This window comes from Ursus americanus, chromosome 28, assembly GCF_024610735.1.
Source record: "Ursus americanus isolate L20-20 chromosome 28, mUrsAme1.1.p, whole genome shotgun sequence".
Classification (NCBI taxonomy): domain Eukaryota; kingdom Metazoa; phylum Chordata; class Mammalia; order Carnivora; family Ursidae; genus Ursus; species Ursus americanus.
In genome coordinates this window covers 17787761-17808329 of record NC_142154.1, presented here as the reverse complement: position 1 = coordinate 17808329, position 20569 = coordinate 17787761, and the positions used below count along the sequence as shown (strand labels likewise).

The following is a 20569-nucleotide window of genomic DNA, read 5'->3' as shown; positions in this document are numbered from 1 at the left end:
CTCCCCATTTTCCTGCCTTTCCAGGTTTATCTCCACTTCTTGTTCAGGACATCTCAGGGATCATCTGTTCCAGTGATCTTTCTCTGACACTTCCTGGCTGGGCTCAGTGTCCATCATCTTGAACCCACCGCATCCTGTACCTTTTGTATTGTACCTTAAGTTATGTCAAAATCATCTAGATATTCAGGCCAGCCTTGCCCACAAGACTGTAAGGTCCTTAAGGCAGGAATGTCATCTTCTTAGTCTTTGTATTTTCAGTGCCTAGCACAGTGGTTGACAAATACTAGAATTTCAATAAGTATTTGTTGACACGGATGAATTTGAACATACTGTAATATGAAGTTAAATATGCTTGTTCTTTATTTCCCAGAGAAGTTCTTAGGATACTAATGTAGACTTATACATACTTGGAGCTTTCATGAGGTTGATCGTGGGCATGTTGAAGTTACAGAGATTATTGTTAAATGATTTTTTTCATACCATAGAATCATAGAAGAGGAAGATACGTACCCATAATATTAACGTACATTGTGCCAGAAGTGTGAACAGTGGTATGTTAAACTTTAGTTGGCCATGCCACAGCCAAAATTGTTCTGAGAGTTTTGGCAGAGTAATTCTTGTTTAATGCAATGAAGTGTCATGAAACCCACCGAATAATAGGATCCCTTTTTGCCTTGTTTTCAAAACTCTCTGGCTTAAGTATTTTAAGAAATGATATTCAATGTTATTTCAATTTTAAGTATTTGTTTCACATGTCTAACAGATTCTTTTTCCATCTCTGTAGAATGTTTCAGACTTTTAAAGAATGGTTTTGGTTGGAAAGATTCTGGCTTCCTCCAACAATCAAGTGGTCAGATCTTGAAGATCACGATGGACTTGTCTTCGTAAAACCCTCCCATTTGTACATGACAATCCCATATGCTTTTGGCTTGCTGATTATCAGACATTTCTTTGAAAAGTAAGTAGGATCTGTGTGTCTTTACTTCACATGCCTCTTCTTTTCCCCAAGTCTGGAATACTGGAATCTTGGTAAGAACTTTCAATAATCTGTTGTTCGGGGCGGGGGGGGTCCACTAGCAGGTTACAGATTCCTGGGGGAGTTCATCAAATCATATGGACACCAAACATGATCTAGAAGCTGAACAAATAAAAATTAGGAACACAGTCTCCTCAAGTGTGTTAGTTTCACAATGAAGAAAACTGAGATCAAGAGAGGTTAAGGAGCACAGAGCTTGTTAGTGCCATTGACAGTGTGGGGACCCACTTCATCTTCCACGTACCATGCTATCTGACAAAGTATATACGTTCCCAGAAAGGCAATGCTAAAAGAGTCTGTGTCTAGGGGATACATTATCATTTTAGAATGCCTATAAAATAGCAAAATGCCCCATTAAAGACCTAACTTAATATTTGCTTTACAGCATAGTTTATTTTAAAGGTTTATTGAAGGTTTTAATAGCAGCCCTTCATTCCAAAGTATAAGGAAATCAAAGAAAAAAATATCAATTTGCTTTCTCAGAAAAAGTAAATTTCTTTTCCTTTTCTTAACTTAATTGAAATAGATATTACTTCAACCTTTTTATTAAAACTGTACTTGTGTTATGATAACAGGAGATAAATGTTCATCTATAATCTCTGTAGTTGTCTCTATTTCAAAAGACTGTTATTAGCACATTAACTTTTTGGAGCAAAAAGAATATTTGAATGTCAGAGTTGGAAAAACTTAAGACAAAATTTGATAAAGATCATTTTGTCCAAGACTAACTGTAATGCAGATCATATGTTTACAACCATTTGCAGGGTCCTTATCGCAAGAGTTCGTTTGACCAACTCTGTTTCATGGACTCTCCAAAAGGTTTTTGTGCACATAACAACTTCTCTTGAGCCAACAATGTGCTATAGCTATTGAGAGAAAGAGGAAGCCCCTGGATACCACTTAAACTCTAGCTGGGAACATTTAAGAATGCTCCTCCTTTTTGACCATTAATTCTATTTTTTAGTCACATGTTTGGATTTGTCAAAGAATGCATAAATAAAGTAGAATTTTGTCTCTGCACTTCTAAAATAGCAAATTACTTTCTCCTTTCCTGAAATACTTGCTTCTCTTGCATGGTGTGTGGTGATTCTTGAATTTGGCTCCCAGGTCCTCTACTTATTTGCACTGCAGATTACCTACTTCTTGGTGGACAGCTCCATTTTTTTACGTTGTGATCAGGACAGTGAACTAGAAAACTCTTTTGGTTGCCAAAGCAGCACAGCTGTGGAGGACCAACTTGTTCTGTCTTGGCCGAGGCCGTTCCAACAACAATCAGGAAGGAATACAATCCTCTTGTAATTCCCAGGACCCTTCTTGCTTCTTCCCCAGGGACTGAGCATACTCAGTACGTCATTTTTCCAATCTTCTTATGTAGCTTTAACTCCCAATAACTCAGCGTTAGCTTTTCACATTCTCTGACACTACAGAAAACCATGTGTTGGTCCACTAGGCTCCCATCTCTTTGAATGCAATAGAAGTAAGGAAAATTTAATGGGGGAGGGAGACTATGCCTTTTGAAACCTGTGTTTTTATCTTTTTCAAGGCTTCTGTATCATTTGCATTAGATTAAACCACATGTCATAAATAAAATATTTCTGACACCTTGCATTTGAGTAGAAACTTATAGTTTAAGAAGTATATAAAATCACGAATGATATGATCTCAGTCAAGAAAATAAGAAGTGAGTGATCTGGCCAAGGTCATACAGTTGAACCGACATGCCATGCCACCAGGCTAAGGGGTGTTGGTTTTTAAGTCTCCCATTATATCAGCACTTCTTGGATTTTGCGATGAAATTCTCCTGATGGCAGACAAGAGGTAACTATTGTCTCTTGGGAATACATGAAAACATAGCTTAAAGAAGTCTAGCAAGTGCGTAATTTTCTGAACTATCTTAAAAATTTATGTAAATCTGACACTGTGTTTCAGCATAGCCTATGATATATGTATCACAAGAAAGCTTTCTTCTTTTGTCCTAGACTCTGTTTCTATTACACCTTCTCATTCTATGAAGTGACCAGTAGTTGTGATTTGGCTGGCTCATTTTTATCCTTTGGTACTAGCCAGGAACCATTTAAGATCAGGAAGTGATGTCCCTTACTAGAAAAGCAAGAGCAGAGAGACAGAACTGATGAAGAACAAAGAAGTAGCTCATTTGAAAGTGACTGACATTTGCTTTGTATTTAGGACTACTTTTCCTTATAAATTTTATGGCATATGTGTTTGTGTGTGTGTGTGTGTGTGTATGTTGTTGTTGGCTGGGGTAGGTAGGGGGGAGTCTAGAATAGCACTTTCTAACTAGTTAATCTGGATTCCTCTATGCATTCCTTTAAGTGTCTGAAGTATGATTGGATGACATCTAAGCCACTCAGATTTAGATACTTGTGGAATAAACACATTATCTCAGAGTAAATCATGGTCCCAGAATGGTTCAAGTCAGGGATGGAGGTGGTAAAATCAAAAGGTGATCTTTTTTCTTTTATTTAGTTGTGCATTGAATACATTCGACCATTTCTACCATTTCCACTGAGCAACATAAGCACATGATGGGATAATACGCCATTCTGCAAAGAAAGGAAGGTAGAATGACCCATCTGTAGCAATTTACAAGAACTGAAAAGGGTTGTTACTCACTGTCCTAAATTGAAATAGTCTCAAACTATGCACATTAGACTTAAGTGTTATCTGAGACTTACATTGCTCCAAATATTTTGTTCTTTCATATAAAACCCCCTGCTTAAACTCTGTTCGAAGAGCCTTTGAATCCTTAGGAACTGGGAATCGATCTTATGCCAGTGGGCTATTGTTTCTGTTTAGGAGAAGTATTTAAATTTCACATGTTTAATATCTGCCTAGGGCTGCCTTCTTTTTATTCTATAAAAGAATATTGGAAAAAAAGGGAGGGGGGTCTGATATTGCTAGGCTTTGGCTCACAAGTAACTGATGAAGTGCTAGATGAAGAGGAGGTTGTCTGGGTGTCTGAATGGGGCCATCTGAAGGCTCAGTTCTGCAATAGTAGCAAACCTAAGAGACTCATTCCTTGGTAATTAACCTAACTTTGAACCATTTACATGGGAGCAGAAGTTCACATTCTTTTTTCTTCCTCTTGGACATTTTTTTTATATTCCATATCCATAAAATGAAAGTTCAGGCAAGTTCATCTCTAAGGCCCTTCTAGAGTTAAGACCTGTCATTTCCCTTCTCTTTTCAGTTCAGATCATCAAATATTTATTATACTCCTTTCTTTTCTTCTTTTTCAAAACGGATTTTTAAATTAAGTATCTATTCATAATTATTTACACTTACATTAGATGAGGTGATTGATTTTCCAGATTTATTTGAAAAGGAAGGATAATGCTGAAATAGAAAACTATATTTATATACTTCCCATGTTTCATCAAAAATGTTATTTCTGTCTTTGAAGCCTGGGCATCTTAACAAAGAAGACCACATTTCTCTTTCTTGTTTAAATTAATGATTTTAATATAGTTGTGTTCCTCATTTCAGCAAGTATGTTATGGGTATGTATTTATTTACCCATTGTGTACACTGATCCATATACTAATCTCCCATATGATCCTTTCGAAGGGAAGGTTATACTTGCCCTGGCTTTGAGGTTGGTTTTATTCCCTTACTGCATAAATCTTTTTTGGCTCAATTCCTCTTTGCTTTTTAAATTTTTCCTAATTTTTTCATTTCTGACGTTTGAGAGAGCATTGAGTGAATATGACTGAGAACACTACCATATTAAAGCATTTTGCATTTGTGTCATTCTATTAGTAAGAACAATGAGTGTTTCCCCAATGAAAAGTTTCAACTAGTGGGTTGGATAAAGGAGCCAATTCCATCATTTATCTAGAACCTTGTCAAATATGTTTTTTGGGATTTTGTTAGTTTTAAGGACATCTCAGTTTTTGCTTGGTTTGGACATTTTATGCAAAGGGGAATTAATTAATCATAACCTTCAAATCATAGCATGCTCTCTTTGGTCTGCATAATACCTCTTTTTGATTGATTTGAATTAACTTTTTCATTAACTACCTTTTATCCCCATTTCCTCATCACATCCCTGCCTGCTGGGTTCTAATGTAGTGGATGGCTTTTTATTTGTATGACCCAGTAAAACATGTGCATAAACATAGAGGGCATGTATTGTTAGTTGACATAAATGGTGTGGTGATAAGAACTTACTCTGTTGCTTCTTTTTTTAAATGCAGCCCTATGTTTTATGATCTATCCACATTGCTCTATGTACATCTGGTGAATACTTAGTTTGTTTTTATATGTCTCTGAAATGTATGGGCCATTTCCAGCAGGACTTAGTCCATCTGGAAGTTGGATTGGCTTATATATTTTATCAAATTATCTTAGAAAAAAATCTATTCAACTCCCATGGCTGTAAAAAATGAATTGAAGGGCTAAATGATCATTCATAACTAAAATTTCTGGCATTTAATTAAACACAGAAACCTCTAAGTAAGTACTAAAATGGACTGACCTGGCAGAAGATAGAACCTTTGTTAGAACTGGAGAAAAAATAGAGTCATATCATTATTTTTTTAAATCAGCTTTAGGGGTGCCTGGGTGATGCAGTAGGTTAAGCTTCCAACTCTTGGAATCTCAGGGTCTTGAAGATCTTATGATCTCAAGGTCATGAGATCAAGCCCCAGGCTGGACTTCACACTCAGCATGGACTCTGCTTAGGTTTCTCTCTCCCTCTCCTTTTGCCCACCCCCCCATGTGCACTCTCTCACTCTAAAATAAACAAGTAAATATTTTTAAAAATCAGCTTTATTGAGGTATGATTTACATATAATAAAGCTCATCCAAAATTTGATGCATTTTGCCAACTATTCAGTGGTGTAACCATCACAATTATGATGTAGAAGATTTCCATCAGCTGAGAAACTCTCCTGTACCCGTCTGGTTCATCTTCTTCCCACCCACAAGCTCTTCACAATCACTGATATGATTTCTGTCAGCCTAATTTGCCTTTTCAGTTCCTACAAATGGAATCATGTAGATGACAGGTTTTTGCATCTGGCTTTTTTCATGTTACATAATACATTGGAGATTGTTTTCATGTTGTGTGTAGCAGTGATTCCTTGTCATTGCTAGATAGTCTTTCAAAATATTGATATACCACAATTTATTTATCCTTTAGTTTTTGGAAATTTGGATTTTTTACAGTTTTTAGCTATTATGAATAAAGCTGCTATGAATATTTGAGTACAAGAATTTGTACGGGCATTTGCTTTTATTTCCCTTGGTAAACTGCTGAAGTGTTTGCTCTTCAAAAGATATTGTTAATGTATGTATACCCATACAATGAATTATTATTCAGTAATGAAAAGGAATGAACTCCAAAAACATCCAAAAACATGAATGGACCTCAGAAACATTAAGCTAGTGAAAGGAGCCAGACACAAGCAACCACATATTATTGTATGATTCCATTATATTAAATATCCTAAAAAGACAAAGCTATAAAGACAGAAAATGATTAGTGATTGCCTGGGGCATGGGTGAGAGGGAACAGAATTAACAGTAATAATGCATGAGGGATTATATTGGGATGATGAAAATCTTCTAAATCTGATTTGTGATGATGATTCTACAACTTGGTAATTTTACTTAAAAAAAAATCACTGAATAGTATATTTGGAAAAGGTGAATTATATGATACGCAAAAATTACTGAGCAGTTATTTTTAAAAATATAAATAAAATAAAAAGGCAAGCCACAGACTGGGAGAAAATATATTATATGCAAAACATATATCTGATGAGGGACTTAAATTCAGAATATATAAAGAACTCTTTAACTTGATAATAAACAAAGAAATAACTTGATTTTTAAAATGGGCAAAAGACCTGCGTAGATAATTCACCAAAGATATGCAAATAGCAAGTAAACATATTAAAAGATGTCCAACATCATTAGTCATTAGCAAAATGCAAATTAAAACCACTACACCCTGGAAATTAACAAAAATGTCAGAGTGAGGACCTCCCAAAATTCTCTCTTCCCTAAAAGCAATCAGCAAACTAGCAAAAATTGTCAAAATCAACTTTTCAGAATTCAGAATTAACCAAAGGTTAGCAGCAATCCAGGGATTGTTCTTTAAGAAAAACAGCTGACTCTTGGAAAGAGCAGCAAGCTTTGTGACATTTTAACTTGTCCTATTCCTATCCTGCCCTGTCCACCTCTGTGATAGCCTTGAAAACCCAACAGCCCGCAATTTCAGTGGAAACCAGTATCCCGGCAGCCATTGAAGGGAGCAGAACAGAGCATCACTACCAGAGAAGTGTCATTATCTGACCTCCCTTGTGGTTCCCTAGAAGCCAGTACTTATAAGGCTGCCTTTATTTGACCTGAGTCAGAAAAGTCTTTTTACAGACAGTGCGGACGGTGCTTGTCTAAAACAAGTAGAGGCAGTTGATTAAATTGGGAACTGCCTGAAGTTGTAGATAACAACTGGGGCAAACAATAGACTAACCAAAACACTTAAAAAGAAAAACAAAAATGAGATGTCCATAGCGGGCTTTGAAAAGCTCTGACCTGTTCTTGGAAATCAGAAGGACACTTGAATTTGTAGAGCTTTGTGTATGCCCAGGGCTCTCCACATGCGCAGGAAAGATACGAGAAGGCCCTTAGCTCTCACCTCTGGATGATCTTGAGGCTCTGGACAAAGAGGAAGTGAAGGCTAAGGCAGAGTTGGCAACTGCTTAGCTGAGTGTTGAAGCTGTGCCCCCAAATGTATGCAGAGCTCCTTGGCAAAGACTGGGAGACTTATTGGTTCCAGGCATTTAAGGAAATCTCTGTCTAGTCATTAGGTGACATTAAGCTAATCCAATAGAGACGCCAGTGCCCAAACATGACAAAGAAAACAGGCTTCATAGATCATTTCAAACAAGGAATGAAACAAACAAATGGACAATGATAACAAACCACAAAACCAACAAACTCTCAGAGGGATAATCCGATTTCCAGAGTTGCCAAATTATATTATTTAACATGTCCAATTTTCAACAAAAATTATAAGGCATGTAAAGAAACAAGAAAGTGTGGTCCAGGCACTGGAGGAGATAATGCTAAGTGAAATAAGTCAAGCAGAGAAAGACAATTATCATATGATTTCTCTCATCTATGGATCATAAGAACTAGGAAGATTGGTAGGGGAAGAAAGGGATAAAGAAAGGGGGGGTAATCAGAAGGGAGAATGAAGCATGAGAGACTATGGACTCTGAGAAACAAACTGAGGGCTTCAGAGGGGAGAGGGTGGGGGAATGGGATAGGCTGGTGATGGGTAGTAAGGAGGGCACGTATTGCATGGTGCACTGGGTGTTATATGCAACTAATGAATCATCAAACTTTACATCAGAAACCAGGGATGTACTGTATGGTGACTAACATAATATAATAAAAAAACATTAAAATAAAAAATAAAAATTAAAAATTAAAAAAAGAGAAAGTGTGGTCCATACAGGGAAAAAGTAGTCCCTTTTTTGTAAGGAAAATGTCCCTTACAAAACCTAAATGTTGGCCTTATTAGACAAAGATTTTATTATTTTTTAATTAATTAATTAATTTTAATTTAGAGAGAGAATGTGTGAGCAGAGAAGGGGCAAGGGAGAGGAAGAAAGAGAGAATCCCAAGGAGGCTCCATGCACAGCATAGAGCCCAATGCAAGGCTCAATCTCACAACCCTGATATCATGACCCAAGCTGAAATCAAGAATCAGGCGCTTAACTGACTGAGCCACCCAGGTGTCCCTAGATAAAGACTTTAAATCAGCTATTTTAAATATGTTCGAAGAACTAGAGTAAAGCATGTTTGAGAACTAAAGGAAAGAATGAGAACAATGTCTCACCAAATCAAGACTATCAATAAAAAGATTGTAATTAGAAATTATAAAAGAAATCAAAGAGAGGGGCGCCTGGGTGGCACAGCAGTTGAGCATCTGCCTTCGGCTCAGGGCGTGATCCCGGCGTTCTGGGATCGAGCCCCACATCAGGATCCTCTGCTATGAGCCTGCTTCTTCCTCTCCCACTCCCCCTGCTTGTGTTCCCTCTCTCGCTGGCTGTCTCTATCTCTGGCGAATAAATAAATAAAATCTTTTAAACAAACAAACAAAAAAAAAAGAAATTAAAGAGAAATTTTGGAGTTGTAAAGTACAATGACGCATGACAAACCCACTAGAAGAGCCCAACAGCATATATGAGCAAGTAGAAGAGTCAGCAGTCTGAGGATGAGAGAGAAAAAAAAAAAAAAAGAATGAAAGAAAACAAAGAGCCTGAGGAGACCTGTGGTATATCATGAACCCTAACAACATACTCATAATGGGAGTTCCAGCAGAAGGGGAGAAAATGGGTAGGAGGGAAAATATTTGAAGAAATACATGGCCAAAAACATACTCAAATTTGATGACAAACATTAATCTACACATCCAAGAAGCTAAACAGATTCCAAGTAAGGTAAATTTAGAGACCCACACCTAGATGCATCGCAAACAAAGTGTCCAAAGACAAAGACGACAAATCTTGAAAGCTAGAGAGGACCATCTGTCACATATAAGAGACCTTCAATAAGATTAAGAGTTGATTTCTTACCAGCAACCACAGAGGCCAAAGGCAGTGGGAGGACATATAAATAGTGCTGAAAGAAAAAAAACCTTGCCAACTGAGCAGAACTATCTTTCAAAATGAAAGAGAAGTTAAGACACTTCCTGATAAACAAAAGCTGAAAGAATTCGTTGCTTCCAGGGCCATCCTACAATAATACTAAAGGAAATCCTTCAGATTGAAATTAGAGGACACGAGACAGTAACTAGAATCCATATGAAGAAATATAAAGCACCACCAGTAAAATCACCTACATAAGAAATTAAAAGAGAGTATATACACAGTTTTTGTTTGTAACACACTTTTCTTCTATCTGATTTAAAAGACAACTACATCAAACAGTAATCATAAATCTGTGTCAATGAAAGCACAATTTATAAATATATTATCCGTATGATTAATAGCACAGAAAGGGGAGGTAATGAAATTTTAGTATATTGCTGAAATTATTTTGGTATTAATCTGAACTAGAATGTTATGAATGAAGATGTTCATTGTAATCCCTAGGTTAACCACTAAGAAAATTATTTTAAACGAATAATATTTTGGGGCACCTGGGTACCTCGGTCAGTTGAGCATCCAACTCTTGATTTTCGCTCAGATCATGATCTCATGAGATCAAGCCCTTAGTCAGGCTCCATGCCTAGCAAGGAGTCTGCTTGAGATTCTCTCACTTTCTCCCTCTCCCTCTGCCCCTCCCCCTCCTTGCACTCTCTCTGTCTCTCTAAAATAAATAAACAAATCTTTAAAAAAAAAAAGTAAAAGAAGAATATTTAAGGAAGAGAGAAAATTAAAAAGCTACACTAGACACTATCTATTTAACACAAAAGAATATAACTTACTGAAGAATAGAGAAGTAACAAAGACATAAGTTATATAGAAAACAAATAAAATAGCAGACATAAATCCTGTTTTATCAGTAATTAAATGTATTTTGCATTAATGTAAATACTTTTAAAAAGTACGTGATCCAACTATATTCTTTCTTTCTTTCTTTCTTTCTTTCTTTCTTTCTTTCTTTCTTTCTTTCTTTCTTTTTTTTACTATATGCTTTCTATAAGAAACACACTTGAGGTTCAAGGACATAAATAAGTTGACAGTAGAAGTATGGGAAAAGATATACCATGCAAACAGTAACCAAAAGAGAGCCAGAGTGGCTATATGCTAATATCAGGCAATTTAGACTTTCATAGACTTTTAAACTGTTACTGGAGGTGAGAACATTTTATAATATAAAAGGGTAAATCTATCAAGATGATATAATAATTATAAACATATATGTACCTAACAATAAAGCTCCAAAATGCATGAAGCAAAAACTGACAGAATTGAAGGGAGAAATAGACAACTCAACAAATAGTTGTAGATCTGAATATCTCACTTTTAATAATGGATACATGGGGGAGGGATTAATAAGGAAATAGAAGACTCAATCTGCACTCTAAACCAAGTAAACCTAACAGTCATCTGTAGAACATGGCACCCAATGACAACAGAAGACACGATCTTCTTATATGCACAAGGAACATTCTCCAGGGTAGACCATACATTAGGCCATAAGACAACTCTCAGTGAGCATAAAGAAATGGAAATCATACCAAGTGTGTTTTCCAATCACAATGAAATGAAATTAGAAGTCAGTAACAGACAGAAATTGGGAAATGAGCAAATATGTGGCAATTGAACAGCATACTTTTAAATAACCAATGGGTTAGAGGAGGAATCACAGTAAATTAGAAAATACTTTGGGATGAATGACAAAGAAAACACAACAGCAAAACTTATGAGATGCAGGAGCATAGTGCTCGGAAGGAAATTTATAGCTGCAAATGCCTATATTAAAAAAGAAGAAAGATCCTAAATCAATAAACTTCTACCTTAAGAAACCAGAAAAAAAAAAGAGCAAACTAAACTTCTAGCAAGCAGAAGTTAGGAGATAATAAAGATTAGGGTAGAAAATCAATGAAAACCAGTACACACCCAGTAAAATTGCTGAGATTAAAGGGACTGTTAATACCAAGTGTTGGCAGGGATATGGAGTAACCGGAACTCTGGCCCATTACTGGCAGGAATGCAAAGTGGTGCCACCACCGGAACACAGTTTGCCAGTTTCTTATAAAGTTAAATATACACTTGTCATACCACCCACCAATCCCACTCCTCGATATTTACCCAAGAGTAAAGTTCTCATTAGTTAGAACTTCAAATAGGAGCATAGTAAGTAAAACTTTCAATACCTAAATTATTATTCATTTTAATCCCTTGGAGCCTTAAAATGAAACTCTAAGGGGAATAGCTTATCCCAATTCAGGGAGCTCATATATAGATATATTTGGATTTACATTAGTAGATTTTTAACAGGGCAAGTATTTTTTTTAAGTTATTGCTTGTATGAAGGGTCTCAAAATTTGCTCTCCTTGACCTTCTTTGCAAGGCAGAGGTTGGCTGTAGGTAACCCAAGGACAACATGACCCAATGACTGATCCTTCGTTTGGAATCTAAAGTTATGGCTTGTGTTTTCTGCTGCCATTGTGGATTCATGCTCAGATTTTGGACTTTCTTTCATATTTTGTAGGTTTATTGCTACGCCTCTAGCAAAATCATTTGGCATTAAGGAGGAAGTTCGAAAGAAGATTACACCAAATACCGTCTTAGAGAATTTTTTCAAACATTCCACAAGGCAACCATCTCGAGTAAGTACAAGTTCTTTGTTTTAGGATTTAAAAAAAAAGTCTCCTTTCTTACTGTTTCAGTCACCTGTGGCTTACCTCATCTGTGCAAGATACTTGTTCCAGTTGGCCATCAGATGATTTGACTCATTGGGATTCTTTTTCCCTCTGATGACAGATTATACAGCTTTCCAAGCATAGTATAAAATGACACAAATATTATAAAACAACCAATATTCATGGTTGATTATTGTGTTCAACTATAGTGTTCAACACTAATAATCAATGCCATAATTTGGGTATAAGGATCAAAATTAAATTTTGGAGAGTAAGATATATACAAAGTATCCTAATCACAAGAGACCAGTGACTGTTAAGGCGGACTAGCCCATATCTGACACTTGTAATGATTGTGGCACCATTGATATACATTAGACCCATTAGGAAAGTGTTCACTGGGGTGGCTGTTGTGAGTAGGGCACTTTATTTTATCCAAGTCCCCCCCGCATTTAGAAATGCGATGTGCCCCTGCCCACTCCCCAGGGAAGTCAGAGTTCTCTCCACAATACGAGATGCACTTCATGAAATGGTGTAGTGCCCCACATGTTTACATAACACAAAAAAAGGTTTTAACCTGATAGTTGTGAAAAAGATAGCACCTAGGTCGGTCTAGTTTCATTTTCACCATAGTTAAAATGAGAGATGAAATAAAAACTCTTCCCAAAGTGGCACAACCTCTGTGATGAATACAGACAGCGATCACCGGTCATCTCCAAAGTCAACAGCATGCCCTGGCACAGCTGAGGGTAGTGAGATTTTTAAGGGTGCCGACCTTTATTTGCTCAATTCAGTTGCGTCTGTGATGACTGTTTCCATGCTGGGTCTGGTGGGCTCATGTGGAGGTCTGACCACAGAGCATGAGGCGTTGCTTCCAGAGTTGTTCACAGCTAGCTGGCACTGCCTATAACTTCTTCTGCCCTCAGCTTCTGTACTGGACTTCTTTGGTTGTTGGTTTTTTTTTTTTCCTAAAATGAAGACAGTCTGACAAGCCATTTCCACATGTTCTTTATTCCCACGTGCTCTAAAGGACTGCTCTTGTTCATTTCAGTACTGCTGTTCCCACTGGTGATAATAAACGCCCAAGAATCATTTCACATTTTTTCTTTTTTTTAATATATATTTTATTTATTTATCTGACAGAGAGAGCATGAGAGCACAAGCAGGGGGAACAACAGAGGGAGAGGGAGTAGCGGGGCTCCTTGACAGGGAGCCTGATGCGGGGCTCAATCCCAGGACCCTGGGATCCTAAACGGAACCAAAGGTAGATGCTTAACCATCTGAGCCACCCAGGCGTCCCTCACATTTTTCAAAAGGGAAACTAGTTAGCCGTGTTTAGGAAAACTTCGGGCTCTTTCGGAGAGTCCTTATTTTTCTTTTCATTTGAGAATAACGCACGTGGGTAATACCTTGTATAAAACATGAAGAACAGTGCTGTGGTCTCAATTACTTGATACATTTGCTATAGCAAAAACTTCAGGTCAGCTTTTTAGGAAATTTAAAATTAGGAAATTTGGTCTTTATCAAGTTTCCCTGCTCTGGAGAGAAAAGAGCCACGTGGTTAAAGAAATACCAGTGTAACTTCTGGCACAATTTTCTGTGCATTGTTGGTGTTCAATAAATGATTGTTTTATATATCAATAAGAAATTACTTCCAGAGACTTTTGCTTGCAAGAGGATTTCTATCCCAATAATATTGTAGTGAATGAAGCCAGTATTGTCAAGACTGACGTTGAACCAGATTCATCTGTGCTCCAAAAGAGAAAATAAATTGCTTCAAATCATGTTCGAGGGCTATTTCTAGAGGCATTTATTAAGCAGACATCTATAGAAATGATGGGCTAATAAAATTGAATTGCTTCCCATGAGGGAGTATGAAGAGCTGTGTAGGTTAGTGAATGCAGACCTCCAGAGCTGTGAGAAAAGACCTTGGACGCAAGGGCAAAGCGAACACGGTGGCCAACTGCCGACATGCTCCTGCTCCTTCATTCTGTACACGCATCTGGAGGGGGACTTTATCGGTGCCAACGCCCTGTCACCCCCAGGATAAATCCCAGACAAAGCCCCCCCTTGATGTGAGCCTAGCCACATCTTTCCTCCCCTCCTCTTCATATGACTGTAACCTGCCAGGCTTTTTCTGTTCCCCAGGTGTTCCCTGCACACCCCTGCTCTCATCTCCAGACCACCTCACAGGCTGGTCCCTCTGCCGGGACGCTTCCCTTCTCTACCCTCCCCTTCTCTGAGGCACTTTTCAGGTCCAGCTTGTGTGTAACTTTCAGGAAGTGCCTACAGAGTTAGGTCCCATGGTGTCCTGATGTTCCCCTATCTTAGCACTCATGGTATTTCAGTAGAGTTCTTTAGTTTCTTCCTGGCCCATGTCCACATTATTATTCATTTAGATCCCCCCGTGACTAGCACGATGCTTGCAAGAAAAAGGCGACAATAAATGGTTACCAACTCAGTCCCCTCAAGAGCACAAAAACCAAACCAAACCAAACCAAACCAAACCAAAACAACAGCAGGCGAACCTTTGGCCTATAAAAGAATAGGTGTTAGGGCAGTTAGTTTACAGGGAAACAGACTACCATATGGGCTGTATATATGGGCCATATCCTGTTTTTGTTTTGTTTTCTTTCCTTCTTGCAGATTAAATAATAGGTAGCAATTTAGTAAGTACATGGAAGCTGCAGTTAGGCCTTTGCCAGTCTTCAGTGTGAGAGCTGCTTTATGAATTTTATCTACTGTTAACCCTGTGCGCATGAACAATTAGGTGAACTCTACACAACAACATAGCAGAAACTGTATGACTGGGCCCAGGCCGTGGGGTGTCCAGCCACCAGGGGGACTTTGTTCTGCCCTTGCCGTGTTGGTCCTCGATTGGTTTAAATCTACTTTGAGGCATCAGTCAACATTTCGAAGGCGCTAGTGATGTCCCATCAAAATTCTGGCTGTGCGTTCGCTCTGGGAGCCGTCAGCCAGAGCGGGCTCACAGCTGCACTCTTGGAACAAAGCAGGTGCTCTCCTCTTTGCTGCGACGGCAGCTCCCGCTTATCTCCTCAACACTGAAGCTGAGGGTCTGTTTGATGCCGTCTCATTTTTCTAGTAAAGAGGAAATGGAGATACTCCGTGTACTTGTGTTGGAAAATGAAAGATGAAGGAGAGCAGGTAATTCAAAAACTTACAGAGCTGAGTTTTTTGTGTCAGTTGAAAACACTGTAGGTTTAGCATATAAAACCTGACTGTGTGAAAGAATACAACTTAAAATCCCACCATGAAACAGACCTAATCTCCCCAATCCTGTGTCTTTTCAGTCTGGCCCTAGAACGACTTCAAGTGTATGACCTTCGCGCTAATCCCATCCATATTATTTCCAAATTTAAAGATAAGTTCTGCTTCTCAGAAGAGAATCGATCATCATTCTATGATCTTTATTTATTTTTATGATTGAAATTATTTTGGATTAGTTTGAAATGGGCTGTACATCTGATTAAATGTGAAAGTGATCGCCAACACCTGTTTCAGTTTTTCCCATCTTATCTTTTGGAGCCATCACAAAGATCGTGTGAAAGAACAGAAAGTGCACTAGCCTAAGATCTTATCCTCACCTTACTATTAATTTTAGGTCTTGGACAACTTACTAAAACTCTTGGTGTTCCAGTTTCCTCGTAGGAGCAATGAGGAGGTTGGATCTGATCAACTTAAACCATACTACTCTACCTGGTACTTAGGAAGCCTAGATAAAACTTCACTGAATGAGGGAGCTCACATCTGCAGCTTGAACGTATGGGTTGCTGCCAAATTATGGAGTATTGATATTTCTTAATAACTCAGAGTGCTGGGATTTTGTGCTTTGGGGTGTGTCTGTGTGTGTGCGTGTCTGTGTGTGTGTGTGTGTGTGTGTGTGTGTGTGTGTGTGTGATCCCATAAGCAAAAGAGGTAATTCACTGCCTCCAGACCTAACACAGAATGTCTCTCCTCTCCGGTGCACAAGCTCTGGTAACCCAGTCGCACCCTCTCTTGACTGCCTGCCCATCTGACTGCTCTTTATCACCTGTTCATTCATGTTATCTCTTTTCAGACTGATATTTATGGACTGGCAAAGAAGTGTAACTTGACAGAGCGCCAGGTGGAAAGATGGTTTAGGAGTCGGCGGAATCAAGAGAGGCCTTGCAGGATGAAGAAATTCCAGGAAGCTTGGTAAGAAGGACAGTCAAAGCTTTTGCAAGGCTGCAGTTTTATAATATGGAGCACAATGGTCATCTCAGAAAGAACACTACAGTTGGAGCAGAAGAAGGGTTTGGACCCAGCCCTGTCACTTACCAATTGGGTGTTGTAGTCTAGTCGCCCATCTACCTTCTCTGCTTCGGTTTCCTTCTTGATGAAATGGGGCAAGCTATGAACTCTCTGAGATGAATAGGAGCTATGATGTACTTACCTTGAAGTCCAGAAAAAAAATACAAACGTCTTAACTGGTGTTTATTTTTTTTAAGGTAGAGGTTGGCCCTACGTCATAAGACTTTATCACCTGTTTCCAATTACATTCCAATTATTATATTACATTATAAGAGCAGAGAACGGGAAGGTGTCTGTTCTTCTGTCCCAGTTGACTCATCCCCTACCCCTCTAACCCCCCACCCCTTGCCTGTGGACAGGACAGCCAGTTCCTCTGAATTTCCCAGTTGGTTTTAGCGGTTGGCGGGAAAAGAAAGGTCAGCACCTGCTGGGGTACCAAGTAGGATTTCTGCCAGAGCAGGCTACTTTGAATATGCTCTGGGGGCAGTGAGGCTGCATTGCACTTATTTTTGGTTTCATTTGAGTTCTGTGGGGGGTTTTCCCTCCTGTAGAATTTCTTGTACTTTGGGTCACTCGCTTGGTGGTGGAAACTTACACTTGGATGAAAAAGGTGGACTAGGTCATCACTCTTATTTTTTCTTCTTCTTACATCCAGACAAATGCCCACTCATTGGGTTGTGTTTGATGCCACGTTCTATACACCAATAGCATCCCTTCTTTCTGTCCCTTTTTAATGGTCCTCACATTGCCTGGTGCCTTTCACCAGTTTTTTTTTTTATTTAAAAAATTGTTTTTCATTATGTTCAGTTAGCCAACATATAATACATCATAAGTTTTTGTTGATGGCGAAGTGAATAGAGAGCTGATGTCAGACTCCCAAATAATGGAGTCTGAGGCTAAGTTTTAATGGCTTCCCTCAGTTTACCTGTAGGCTCCTGAGTACTGATCCCACTGTGATGCTGGTGATGTTAGAGGCACAGACCCACGTCTTCAAGTGTCTCGAAACAAGCGATCACTTCTCATCACAGGCTTCCCTTGGAAGCTCTTCGTGAATGGCCTGGTTTGTTTTCCAAATAGCTTCTCTCTGATTTTTAGCTCTTAAGAGACTGGTTAATATTGTCACCCCTCATGTCAGCTTGGCATGAGTGAATCTCTTTAAACCATCACCACAACACACTATAAAGTAGCACTGGTCTCATATTACATTTTCCTGCTCTCCTACTATCATTCGTTTGTTTTTTCTAGCAAATGATTCTTATCTTCAAGTCCCCAGGCAGGGACTAATTCTCTACTTTTGAGCTGGATCACTCTCCCATGAAAATCTCTGATAATTTCTTATACACGATAGTGCCTTACAGTTTATAAATAATGTATGATCCTCCTGCCAATGCTGTGAAGATAGTCAAGGAAGATAGAGCTAGCCCTGTTGTAAGAAATGAAAAACTATTCAACCTACATAGTGCTGTATGACAATTAAATCTCAATAAAACAGAAAGGAAAAGAAAGAAATGAGAAACTACAGATCTGGCTTCTTAAAGGAGCTTGCTTGAGGTCACCTAGCTGTTGGCAGGGCTGTTGCATGCATGTTTTCCGACTTCTTTTCTGGTACTCTTTCTACTCCGTGGTACTGCCCCCTTAACACGTAATGCTTACCCCTTAGCAAGCAGAAACGCCCTACATCAATTAACCGTTTGGGTCAACAAGGCCTAACATTTGGGCATCTGGCTGTCGGTGAGTCTACTGAAAGTCAGCTTCGGAATTCAGGCTAGGGAAGGGAATTTCAAGTTGTCAACTATACATCAGTCAGGCAATGGAGTTATGTCAACTGTCTTCTCTGTACATGGCACTGTCCTACCTTGGGTCAAGTTCTAGATTTTAAGAGGGAAGTAAAAGCGGAAGGCCTGGTCACTAGCCTTTAGCAGCGAAGAGCGACAAGACTGTCACTTATGAAACTACAACATCCATCCAGTTATTCTACCCAATGGCACATGAGCCTGCACACCTGTCGTCCACGGTCATGTTTCGATGCCTTGTGGGCATTCAGAGGTGATGGTGGCAGTAGAGAAAAGCTTTTTAGAGGAGGTCAGACCTCGGGGAGATAGTGGGAACATGGACCTTGAGGAATGGGTTGGGATTTCCATGAGAAAAGAAATCAGGATTTGAGGGTGGCATGTTTCAAGTTAGGCGAAGACACAAAGCAGGAAATTGTACAATGTATTCAGGATATAGGAGTGGGCCAACAAATAAAATGTAAGCTTTACCTTCTTCTTTAGAGATATCACAAATTTCCTCAAAGTCAGAACACCGTTATTATAGACTAAATAAATGGACTAAAGCAAAATGCCAAGCTATTTAATTGTATAGGGACTGCCCTTTATTTTTCCAGCGATGTGATGTGCTGTGGGAATCATAGTAAGAGATACCTAGCCCCGGGCATTTGGGAAATCTCAGAAAACTTATTTCCTAACACCAAGCTTTAACAAATTACTCGCCAACAGGCAGAAACTCTTCTATATCAGGAGGAATACCTTGAGTTTACTGTATTGTTTCCTTGATTACTTCCTTTTTTTAATTGACGTATAGTTGACATATAATATTAGCCTAGTTTCAGCTGTACGACATGGTAATTTGACATTTATATACATTCCGAAATGATCACAACAATAAATCTAGCAACCACCTGCCCCCATATAAAGTTGTTACAATATTATTAACTATATCCCCTGTGCGGTACATTGCATCCCCAAGTTTTATATACTTAATAACTGGTAGTTTGCACCTTTGAATCTCCTTCCCTTGTTTCGCCCATTCCCCTACCCTCTCCCCTCTGGCAACCACCAGATTGTTCTCTGTATCTGTGAGTCTGTTTCTATTTTGTTTTATTTGTTCATTTACTTTCTTTCTTAGAACCTACATGTAAATGAAATCATATGGTGTTTGTCTTTCTCTGTCTGATTTATAGCCAACCAGTATTCCATTGTGTGTGTGTGTGTGTGTGTGTGTGTATCACATCTTCTTTATCCATACATCTGTCGATGGGGACTAAGTTGCTTCCATAACTTGGCTATTATACTTGGTTACTTTTTTTTATAATAATTTTTTATTATGTTATGCTAGTCACCACACAGTACATCCTTAGTTTTTGATGTAGTGTTCCATGATTCATTATTTGCGTATAACACCCAGTGCTCCATGCAATAGGTGACTCCTACACCCTGCTCGCAGAATTCAGGATTTTAATCCACAGTGCATCCTTTATTTTTAATGTAAACTTCATATTAACTGACCACTTTTCTTTTTAAAATAAGCATTTCCATCTAGCAGCAAGAAGTTTATTATAAAACTCCCAGGTAATTTCCAAGTAGCCGATGTAGATAGGCAAGGAGCTCCCCCAGCCCTGGAGGGAGAGCTCTCCTCTGGCTGGCTGGGCTGCCACCTTGCCTTAGCTGACCCCGGGGCAGGTCCCTGCCTGCTCCATTGTGCCCTGCCCCCTCCTTAGCCCCATTGCTGGCCTTGTCAGCTTCTTTCTCCATTGCCCCTTGATTACACTTGCCATCTGGGCCTGACCAATCAATTTCTGGATTTTTCTTTTTTCCAAGAAATATTTTCCCCTCACAGTTATCTTTCTCTCGGCCTTTCCTGGGAAAAAAGGGGAAGTCTTACTCCCTTTTTCATCTGAAACAAATAAAACAGCATCAACAAGTACTTCGTCATTCATCTCATAATTAGTGAAGTGCAGCAGTTCTCAAACTTTTTGGTTTTAGAACCCTTTCGTCCTCTGAAAAACTATGAAGGACCCCAAAGAGCATTTGCTTGTGTGTTTTAATGGCTACTGATACTAGAAATGAAGGCCAAGACATTTGTAAAACACAAGTGCATATTGTGTCAGC

The 20569-nt window shown here is 38.7% G+C and overlaps 1 protein-coding gene across 1 annotated transcript in view; it reads left to right on the top strand.

Annotated features, from left to right (window-relative positions):
- Positions 1–785: 785 nt before the first annotated feature.
- Positions 786–20569, top strand: part of CERS3 (ceramide synthase 3) — a 73262-nt gene continuing 53478 nt past the window's right edge. The window contains exons 1-3 of the mRNA XM_045795436.2: positions 786–958; positions 12236–12353; positions 16465–16583. Coding sequence (XP_045651392.1) covers positions 786–958; positions 12236–12353; positions 16465–16583 — 410 coding nt within the window. The remainder of the gene's footprint in view (positions 959–12235; positions 12354–16464; positions 16584–20569) is intronic.